This window comes from Mesoplodon bidens (genome assembly GCF_964165515.1).
Source record: "Mesoplodon bidens genome assembly, chromosome: 11".
Classification (NCBI taxonomy): Eukaryota; Metazoa; Chordata; class Mammalia; order Artiodactyla; family Ziphiidae; genus Mesoplodon; species Mesoplodon bidens.
In genome coordinates, this window is record NC_138167.1 from 84,734,832 (window position 1) to 84,746,419 (window position 11,588).

At 39.6% G+C, this 11,588-nt stretch overlaps 1 protein-coding gene across 4 annotated transcripts in view; it reads right to left on the bottom strand.

The window, feature by feature from the left end:
* Positions 1–10,816, bottom strand: part of MRPL42 (mitochondrial ribosomal protein L42) — a 34,036-nt gene extending 23,220 nt beyond the window's left edge. The window contains exons 1-4 of one of the 4 annotated variants that reach the window (XM_081249757.1): positions 10,793–10,816; positions 9,074–9,212; positions 4,548–4,611; positions 3,263–3,347 (exon numbers count right to left, since the gene is read on the bottom strand). In XM_081249757.1, the coding sequence (XP_081105883.1) occupies positions 3,263–3,347; positions 4,548–4,611; positions 9,074–9,143 (219 nt within the window). In that variant the 5' untranslated portion in view covers positions 9,144–9,212; positions 10,793–10,816. Of the gene's footprint in view, positions 1–3,262; positions 3,348–4,547; positions 4,612–9,073; positions 9,260–10,757 lie in introns of all 4 variants that reach the window. The other 3 variants (XM_081249755.1, XM_081249756.1, XM_081249754.1) reach the window with 3 other exon arrangements.
* Between the last annotated feature and the right edge of the window lie 772 nt (positions 10,817–11,588).

Genomic DNA, 11,588 nt, shown 5'->3' on the forward strand with positions numbered 1-11,588 from the left:
ATATTTATTGTGCACCTACCAAGTACAGGTATTATTCCAGGTGCTGAGGATATAGCAAGGAACAAAACAGACAAGCCCTTGTCCTCACGGAGCTTACATTTTAATGGAGGGAGACAGACAGAAAAGCAAGAAAATATCCAGTGCGCCAGAAATGATAAATGCTATTAAGAAAAGCAAAGCAAAGTGAAGGACAATAGGGATTCCAGGGGCAGGGGTACTATTTTAAATGTAGTGGCAAGGAGGGTCTCTAGGTAACAAATATGGAAAGATCTAAAGGAAAGGGAATAAACTATGAGGATTTCTGGGGGAAAAGCATTCCAGGCAGAGGAAGCAGTAACTATAAAGGCCCTGAGGCAGGAGCTTCCTAAGTGCGTACTTTAAAGAACAGCATGGAGGCCAGTGGGGTAGCAGTAGAGTGATTCGTGTGAGCTGACAGGAGTGATCTCCTAGACTAGAGAGAGGAATACTGAGGACCTGGGAGAGGAGACAACTGATACAACAAAGGGAGTTCAACAGAAAAAGAGGCAGGGAGGGGCTTCCCTGGTGGCGCAGTGGTTGAGAGTCCGCCTGCCAATGCAGGGGACACGAGTTCGTGCCCTGGTCCAGGAAGATCCCACATGCCGCGGAGCGGCTGGGCCCGTGAGCCATGGCCGCTGAGCCTGCACGTCCGGAGCCTGTGCTCCGCAACGGGAGAGGCCACAACAGTGAGAGGCCCGCGTACCACAAAAAAAAAAAAAAAAAGCAAGAGGCAGGGAGATGGGTATGTATGCAAGGGAGTGATTATGATGATGACCATGGAATCTATGCTGGGTAAGGAAAGAAGTGAGAATGTACAAGATACATGAAGGACTGTGAACAAGTGGTTCGATCAACTGATGCAGGTCTTAATGAGGGGATGAATAATTCCTGAAGCTGGGAAACTAGGGGGAGTTGGTAGTAAGCTAGTGGAATTCTTAAAAATCTATATTGGGAGGAAGGAGGAGGAGTTATTTGTGATTAAAACATCTCTAGGGTACAACCACAGGAGTGGGGCTCCACTCCCATGCAGAAAAAAGATCAAAAAGTTAAGAGGCTGGGGTAGTAGACACATCATCTACATGGACGCTGAAATAACAAAGAATTAGGACACAGTGTTGGAGAGTGTGAGAGTACATCTAAAATCTTCAAAGAAGAGTGGGGGGATGGGGGCACGTGAGGGTGAGGAGAAGTGAAATGCGTGATGACAGGTAACAGCAAAAGAAAAAAGATAAGTAGATGGTATGGTTTAACGATACAAACTACAAAGCTAGAAATTGTTATGGAGGAGGAAAGATGATCTGGATATGACAGTGAAGAGCCACAGGGACTCCTATTCCATCTCTATGCTCAGTAGTAAAAGGGTTTAAGAGAGAAAAGCACAACTACTTAAGAGTGCTAGGGAAGCAATGACACCAGAGTACAGCTAAGTTTCTGTTAGAGTCAGAAGGTTTCAACATTCTGGAAGAAGTTAAGGTTATGAGAGACTTTAATGATGACAGTAAGTTCTAAAAGTACAATGGAAAAGTTTTGAGAGTTGGGAAAGACAGGAAAAGCATCAGATTCAGGGATGCAAAGAGCCATATGGGGATGAGAGTTTGGATACTGAGAAATGACCACACAGTCCTGGGCTTCTTAGTATAAACTGCTAAAACAAGGATAAAGCACGTAACCAGAAATATAACAAAAAATAACAATGTAAGAAGGCACAATATAGTATGAGCTAGAGGTTTACAGGCCAAAAGTCAGTGACTTACTCCTATTTTCTACACACTGTCCAAAGAAATGAAACAAAAAAGGAATACTGGAATATTGCCTACGGTATCTAGCTAGAATACAAAGCAGGCAGACAAAATGGTGAGGTTGTAAAAAGGGAATACAAACTAGTAAAATAACATTAATTTGTTTTGTCAAACCGGTACTCTGGCCCTAATCATGATTCTTAAAAATAGGTATCACTAGATGCATCATGTGAAGAATTATTTTCTCCTCAAAAAGCAAATCAAACATTACGGAATATAGTAGAAGAGGGCTTAAAGAAATACGAGGAAGCTATTCATATATAAAATAATAAAAAGACTTGGGTCAAGTTAAATTATATTAAAAATAAAAACAAAAACTCCTTTATCTAGTGCTGGCTTTTGAAGAAATATGGCAAAAATTAAACTAGGCCCCTTAAAATATATGCCCATGTTGGCCCGTTAGAAAAAAATAACCAGGGGCTTCCCTGGTGGTGCAGTGATTGAGAATCTGCCTGCCAATGCAGGAGACGCGGGTTCGAGCCCTGATCCGGGAAGATCCTACATGCCGCAGAGCAACTAAGCCTGTGAGCCACAACTACTGAGCCCGTGAGCCACAACTACTGAGCCCACGAGCCACAACTACTGAAGCCCACATGCCTAGAGCCCATGCTCCACAACAAGAGAAGCCACCGCCATGAGAAGCCTGCACACCACAATGAAGAGTAGCCCCCACTCACCACAACTAGAGAAAAGCCCGTGCACAGCAACGAAGACCCAACGCAGCCAAAAATAAATAAATAAATAAATTTATTTTTTTAAAAAAAGCAAAAGAAAAAACTAACCGAAAAAAGAAGAAATTCACCAAACATTAAAAGGATTATCAAAACCAACACAATATAAAAGTTATGAAACAGTACACTAAAATACAAACTTTTCATAATTTATTAGAATGCAATATATAGTAAGTAGTATGGGACAATGTGTTTTTTCTTTGTTTGTTTGTTTTTTGCGGTACGCGGGCCTCTCACTGTTGCGGTCTCTCCCGTTGCGGAGCACAGGCTCCGGACGCGCAGGCTCAGAGGCCATGGCTCATGGGCCTAGCCGCTCCGCAGCATGTGGGATCTTCCCAGGCCGGGGCATGAACCCGTGTCCCCTGCATCGGCAGGCAGACTCTCAACCACTGCGCCACCAGGGAAGCCCGGGACAATGTGTTTTTAAAATTTATACTAGGTGTGTTTGATCCCTAGTCAGAAATCTACCAAATTTTAGACCAGAAAACTTATGCTGTAATTGTGTTTAAATGTTTCACTTTGTGTACTGAAAAAAACCTTTAGAGAAAAATGATGAAAAGAAATAAGAGAAAAATCAAAACAGTAAAATAAAAAAGCCAAAAGATCTGAACCAAATAAAGAAAATCAAACAATTCTCTTCTCTTTGGATACTGTAAAGAAGGGTGAATGGTCCAACAACAAATTTAAACTTCCAAGAGACTTTCTTATACATACTTTTGTGTGTTCATACGGAATGTCCACAGAAGGGTGATAGCATACTATCGTCCTGCCGTCAGATGTCAAAGCAAGCTCGACTTTGCTAAAAAAAAAAAAAGAATGTTTTAGAAACAGAGTTATACTGTATTCAAGGCAAAATGATTATTAGAGCCAAAATCTGTTAATCACAAATCCCTGAAGAATAAATGCCATCATGTCACTGGACTGGCAAACCAGGGCACCCATATGACAGGGGACGACTCATACCATCCCACAAAATATGTCAGCTTAACTACCACAACAAACCTTTACTGCATTACCCACTATTTAATCTAAATTATTCTTCAAATTATTTGTTTTGTTAACGTTACTTGTTTTCTTAACCTTTGGAAGAGATCTTCATGTTCATTCATCACTATTAATAGACCTTCTTTTCCTTATCTAAAAGCTACCTTCAAAAAGCTGTAAGGAGATTACTTAAATTATTAAAGCCGAAGATCAGCAAAATACATAATCTTCCAGGTAAAGGATCACCTGAATTTCCAATCATAAAGATTGTAGCTGAGCACTTTTTCTAGATCAGCATTTCTCCAAGCGCCTTTGGCATAATACAAAACACGTCATATAAGACGCAATCTTTTCAGGTTCAAAAGTGCTACCTATTTCCTAGTCTTATTTCATCACTATCCTAACACTTACTAAATTTACAATTAAAACTGGTGTCAAGAGGGAAGAAAATATATTTTTACTAAAATTCACAATAAAAACAATGTAACTTAAGAAAACATGTTGTAGTTTCTGCACATAAGACGCTGCTGTAAGATAAAGGACAATATTTCATTCATACGTTAGTCCTAGTTCTTAGCATACTGACTAGAATAAGTACCAAATAAATTGTGGTTGAATTAAATATCTGTAATTTAGGATTATTCAATGTTAACAAAAGATAAGATAAATAACTGCTTAAGCTAACAGATATGAACCCTAAGAGAAAACCATAAAAAGTATTTAGCTTTTCCAAAAAGCTAAAGAATGTTTCAGGAAGAAAAGACAGCATTTCTATCAGCAAGTCTGTCTTACAACAAATGAAGTATTCACTGAAACACAATGATAATGATTTTTATTTAAACCATTTATAAGCCCAGACACTGGGTAAATAAGATTACTGAAATAATGTTTAAAAACAAAATTAAAGAAAGAATAATCAGAAAAGAAAGCAGAAAATACCAAAACAAGAAATAAAATTAAATCATTTCAGATAGCGCTAACAAACTTTTTTTTTCAATTGGATTTCAATACATACCAGTTATAGTCATCTGGAAGAGAAGAATACGTAGTTTTATGACAAACACAATATAAGGCTCCATCTGCAAAAACCCCAAACAGTAAGATGGATTTAGTTAATTTGAGCGTATGTCCTCACACCAATGTAAAGAAAGCTAGTTTTACTCATTCAACCACTATCTACTGTATTCACTATGAAACAGGGCTACACATGGAGCTAGGGGTTCAACAAGATCCAGTCCCTGACCTCAAAAAGGGTGCAAGTCTGGTGAGAGAGAGACAAGTAAACAAACAATTCCAATATAAAGATAAGCCCTGCTAGGAAGGGTAAGCATTGGGAGTGAAAGGGACACATGGACAGAGTACAGAACAGGAGTGTACAGGTTCAAGAATGCTCTTCCGGTGGAGATGATGTTTAAGGTGTTCTGAAGGATGACGGAGTAAGCTGGAGTTGTTAGGGGATGAGTACAGTGTTCCTTGCAGAGGGAATAAAAAGTGCCAGGACCAGAGGAAAGAAAGAACATAAAGTTTCTGAGTGTTCTAAAAACTTTGGTGTTGGGAATTCCCTGGTGGTCCGGTGGTTAGGACTCAGCACTTTCACTGCTGGGGTCTGGGTTCAATCCCTGCTTGGGGAACTAAGATCCGCAAGCCGCGCGGCTCAGCCAAATAAATAAATAAATAATAAAATAAAATAAAAACTTTAGTGTGACTGGAGTGCATAGTTCATAAAGGGCGAGTGTTTACGTAATAAAATACAAAATAAACTGTTCAAAATCAACTTTTCTTGATCAAAATGCAACATTTCAAAGCATATTTTCCGTTTCTAGAATACCTGCACATTCAAGAGCCATAACTACTTTTTTTTTAAGTTTGTGAACGGTCCCTCTATGTTCAGAGAAATTATGTTCTTTTAAATATAAAGAAAAAACGTAAATGTAGCTCAGTATGGTTAAAAAAAAAATTCTGAATATATCTTGGCTAAAACCAAGGATCAGCTTCTCTCAGCTGAGCCACTTGCTCCTCAGTGTGGAATGCCATCCCCACTTTGTTCAAACACCACTCATCTTCCAAGGGTCTAATGCTACCCTTCCATGAAATCCTTTCCCCCCTTCCTGCCCTACATCCCCCGTCACAGAAAGAGTTGTCTATTTTACATGTCCCACAACCAACACTCCACATGACAATGCTATGCCATCACTGTGTCCTTTGTAATGCATCAGTTATTTGTATGTATCAAAGCTGTCTAAACAAAGATGTGTTTTCCATCTTTGTAAACTCTCCTTTCCCCAAGGATTGCATATACTTAGAGGTCTAAATATAAATTCTTACTCCAAGGCATTAAAAGTACCTTAACAAAATTCATTAGTATCATGAAAGATTACTCAGCAAAATGTCAACCCCAAAATTCTATTGATGTAAAGATAACAAGATACAAAGAATTAGAAATATAACCTCATCTTTCAAAAGATTTATTAATTTTCAATGATCTGTGCTCATACAGAAGAGCATTTATTAATCATTTACACATATTTTATTTTCTTGTTTGACACTGTTGGGGATCTTCTTAATTATGTATGGATTAATATTAGAAACAGTTTGTATTCTCTGAATACACCAGCTAAGTGGTGTACACGTTTGCTGAAAGAAACAGGGTTGGGTGGCAGAGGCAGGAGAGACAGAATTTACCATTCTTAACTAGGCAGGAGGGAAAACTCAAGACAGCAGTATTTAGTTCAACAGGAAACTGCAAAATTTGTACTCTGCACTAACTTAGACGTTTGTTTGTACCCTCATGACATACATCACACACTACCACATCATATTCCAGGTACTGTTTCCACAGGTGTCTGTTTCAACTACAAGTCTAAGTAAGCTCCTTAAGGCCAGGAATCTCACCTTGTTCATTACTATGTCCCCTATAGTTCCTACTAATAAAGAAGAGATTGCCAAACTGCCTCTAAAATGTTAATTTCTGCAGAATTAATACTTGAAAAATGCATTTGACATTTTATCAAGAGAAAAATTCTAGATATGCTTAAATATCAGAGGTTCTAAATGCATAATTAGAACGGATGCCAAAGTTAACATTAATCAATCCATATCAACTCAATGTGCCGAAAAGAATTTCAATGAGAGTCAGCTCTCCACAACTCACAAGCTTTTCTTGTTTTACATATATATATTTATACACACACACATTTAATTGCATTTTGACATAATTTATAAAAGCTGGTAGTCCCACTTCATTTTCAAATGTTGAATATTTTAAATTACAACAACAAAGGCAGTGTAGCAGAACATATATTGGGAAGACATAGGTTTTGATCAGAGCTCTAATTTACCAGATATGCAACTCTGGTTGAGCTTCTGAGGGCAAGAGAACTCAAGTTCCTTCATCTTCAGAAAGAGAATAATGCCATGTGATAGGTAAGTTATTGTAAAATTCAAAGTTGTAAAGACCAAATGACTTAATATGCTTAAAAGCTATAAAATTCCCACACTGACTGTATATTTTGGAAGGTTTTAAATTTAAATGCTCCTTCAGCTGTAAAATTCCCACATTGACTGTATATTTTGGAAGGTCTTAAATGTTCCTTCTGGAATACAGGGAGGCCTTTTTATCTGTGCTCATTGAACTTTCCAATCACAGTTTTGCTTTGCCTCTAATCTTAATGTCCTTCCTTTTCATATAAAATATCAATAGTAATGGTAATAATACTTTACCTTCAATAGTAATAATAGAAATTGTGTAGAACAAGAGGCTTAAGGATGCAAGAAGTTAGGTAGTCACTAATTACTAGGATGACTGAGTGATAATGGAATAATTTTCTGGGGTAACCCAAATTCATTCTTCACTAATCAGATATTTTGACAACTGCGATTCACTGAGATCCATTCAACAAACATTTATTTATCACCTAACATGTATGAGAGGCACTGAGGACACCAACATAGACACTGTACAAATTTACAATCTAGTTGGTAAAGTACACACAGGCAATTTTAACTTATCCAGGGGCAGATAAACTGGTTTGCAGATTAACCTAAGGGAGGACAAGTTGCTGTTTCAGGACATGAGCTAGGTAAGAACTGATGACGTCTGAGTTCCCATCAGCCTTGGGGCTGAGTTCCTATCAGGGCAAAAGGGAAACTAAGCAGCAGAGGTCTCTCACCCAATTCTCAACAACAACAAAAAATGCTCCTAGGTAATCAAGAGCTAACTACAGTTTTGTTTTCACTATGATTTTGGTGTATACCTACAGTCTCTTGGCAATCTCCTCTGTTTACTTAATTATACTTTCATTTATACAGCTTTTTACCCTAGTCTTCAAACAACTCTTTTCCTCTTAATTCAATAAAAATGTTCAATTACAAATGGTAGTCAATACGAAACATGAAGGAAGCAATTAAGGTCAGGCAGAAATGTTGGCTGGGGCTTCCCTGGTGGCGCAGTGGTTGAGAGTCCGCCTGCTGATGCAGGGGACATGGGTTCGTGCCCCGGTCCGGGAAGATCCCACATGCCGCGGAGCGGCTGGGCCCGTGAGCCATGGCCGCTGAGCCTGCGCGTCCGGAGCCTGTGCGCCGCAACGGGAGAGGCCACGGCAGTGAGAGGCCCGCGTACCGCAAAAAAAAAAAAAAAAAAAAAAGTTGGCTGAATAAACATGAATAAGCAAACCTATTGTAGCCTTCTAACCATGCCTTCTTTACAAATGGGAGAATGCAGTTCACAGAGGAAAAGTAAAGTGAAAAGAAGGTTGGTCAGGAAATAAGATTTTAATAGACCATTTATATAGATCAATGTTTTGACTATCAAACATGTATTAATAGGCTTTGAAGAAAATATGTGACTATGTTTCTTCAGAAAAGAAAGGAATAAATTACATTTTTTCTTAAATTACACAGAAAAAACACAAAAGAACACACGAAAATAGTAACAATAATCACCCTGAAGATGGAATTGTAAATCTGCCCTTTGCTAATTTTAAGAACTACTAAAAAAACAGTATGTGAAAATATAAATATAAGTGATTCAAACTAGAAAAAGTTCCTCTTTATCAATCCCTCCCTTGCCCTTGGTTAAATCCCACTTGTGGTCTACAGAGATAATTTATTTGGTCCACATCTTTTACTCTGCATTTATACATATATACACACACACATATATGGTCGATCATCTTTTAAATGCACAATGAGATCATACGGTATATATAGTGTTCTATGACATACTTTTTCCCCCTTCTATACAGAGATCTTTCCACGTTACACTCCTGTACAATAGCAGGCATACACAATAACTAAATTAAATGTTCTTCAATGAACATGTATTACTATAAATTTCAAAAAGTTTAAAACTTTTTAAACATTGGACTTCCCTGGTGGTCCAGTGGATAAGACTCCGCACTCCCAATGCAGGAGGCCGGAGTTCGATCCCTAATCAGGGAACTTGATCCCACATGCGTGCCAAAACGAAGATCTGGCACAGCCCAAATAAATAAATAAATATTAAAAAAACCACACTTTTTAAACATTAAAAAACTCACTTACTTTGAATTGGAAATAAATGTTTCAAGATAGTTCTGCTTGATATAGCCCGTTTTAGTGCTGCCAACGCCATGGTGAACCAAGATGCTTATCAGTTGGTATGAAAGATGATTTGAAGAGAAAGTGCTTTTAAAATCTGCTTCTAAAAAAAAAAAAGAAAACTGCTTCTAGGTATACCTATGTTCACCCCTGTATAAGAGATAAAGAAAAATCAGTGTTACCTATGATAAATTAAAGTGACACAATACACTGAACACTACAAAACAGGATCACTACCGAGAACTACAGTGGCCTAACAGAACTTTTAAACAACTTTCCATTTCCAGGCAATACGGTATAAAGAGCAACATCATCAAAATGTACAGTAAGATCAGAAACCCAAGAACTATGTCCATTACTATTTCTCTTAAATGCAAACTTCTCAACACCTAGTGTAGTTCTTTCAGTGAGTGCTCAGCCAATGTGTAATTACTCTTAGAAACAGTCACTCACACGTGCTACACAGAGCATTCTCCTCCTTTCATAAAGCAAATGTGTCGGTGTACAACCTCCCAGGTACCATACACAAGATTTTATCACATCTCTTAAAGGAGTATTCTGTTTCTGATTAAATGGAATATTAAACAAGAAGGCCTAGCCTTGGCTTATTAAATACTGACTTGGAAAAACACATATAAACACCCAAAGTCCCAAATAAAATTTCACCCTCTTATATAAGCTTTTTAACTTTCCAAGGTGCTTCCACTACCATTCATTTTACTCTCATCCTAATCATAAGAGGCATCTTTATTTTGATTCATGAAGAAACTAAGGTACAAAATTTAAATAAATTGCTTCCAAGAACTTCAGAGTCAATCCCTTACAAACTGGAAAAGTTTGGGCAAGTCATTAACGAAGCAACCCTCAGTTCCTTCCACAGTAAAATGGGGGAAAACAACCACAAGCTCCAGGTCTGTTGTGAATAAATGACATACATCACTTGTTTTCAATTGGGCTCGATGACTATTCCCCTCCCACCACCCCCCGCACAGTGATAAAAGCGTACTTCATCAGTCTTAGTCGCTGAACCATGCAGGCTGATTCCTTGCACTGTCGGTACATTAGCACTGCCGTCCCTGAGTACCTACAGTGTGCCTCCTACACTTTACGACCCATTTTCCTATACATTATATGCTCCCTCACAAGTCTGTGAAGTAGGCGTCTCCATTTAAAACACTAAGAATCGAGGCTCCGAAAGCTCAAACGGTTTACCTGCCACTTTACCGCTGCTTAATAGGTACTATGGGTGTGACGCAAGCCCACAGCTTCTAACCACGAAATGAGAAACAAAACACTTTAGAGGACGTTAGGTCCCCTCTGTCCGAGACCCAGAGGTCACATTATTCACCCCAGAGAGAGAATTCAGAGGGTAAACCCCGTGGCCCGGAATTCCACGCTGGAGCAATAGAGGACTGCGGAGAGTCTGGGAGGGACTGAGGCTTGAGGAACAGGCTACCAGAACCAGACTCCACGGCAAGCGCGCGGCCACACGCCGGCCCTTCTGCAGGACGGACCGAGTCTGGTAATGCCAGAGGCTTTATCTTGCCGCAAACGACAGGCAGGGGACCTCGACAGCTGCCTATAAACTTTCTGGGCCTGCCCAGCTCTTAGGGACTCCTAGACGGGAGAAGGAGAGGGAAATGTTTACCTTGACTGCGACTCACCGCGAGCCCGCCATCTTACCTCAACCCGGGCCCTTAGAGACACCGCTCCACGCGCCTTCCTGGCTCGCGGGGCACTCTGGGAAATGTAGTCTCCGCGGGAAAGAGCCCCGGGTGCCGTGGGTAAGGCGGGGATCCATCCAACGTGCGCCCGCGTTTAGTTGCAGCAGTTTGCTTGCAGCTTTACCGGCGCTACCCAAAAAAACCAAATTCACTGTCCCCACACATATCCTTAGAAAGTAACGAACACTATTTTTTAAAGTTTATACTAATAATTAGAGCAACTTGAGATCCCTTCTTGGATGAGTTAGGTTTCCCAGGGGAAGAGGCATTTCAGGGAAGTACTGAAGCGGGGTGGGGTTGGATTTGACGTTTGAAATGGGGAAGCATGGGACAGCCTTTAAGCTATGTTCTGAGAACTGTGCTAACCGGCACAGTTATTCATTATGGGAGGAGGACGTGCAGGATCCTGGACCTCGCCATGTATCTTAGAGGGAAGAAAAGGCCCCTGGGCCTGAGCACTTTCTGTTCTCATTGCCAGCAGTGGTCTTCTCTCACTGCTTCTCATGACCACTGCCTTAGTTTATGCAGCTCTTGCTCAAATATCATTTCAGAGAGGACCACATCATTAAAATAGCTTCACCCGCCCTTGTCCCATTGCCCTCCTTTATTTTTTTCAAAACATTTACCATTATATGACATTATATTTTCATTTGTTTCCTTGTTTAATGTCTGTCTCTTATGCCAGAATTCAAGATCCATGTAGGCCGAGAGGGACAGGTATGTTCTATACGGTATACAAATCTAATATCTAGAAC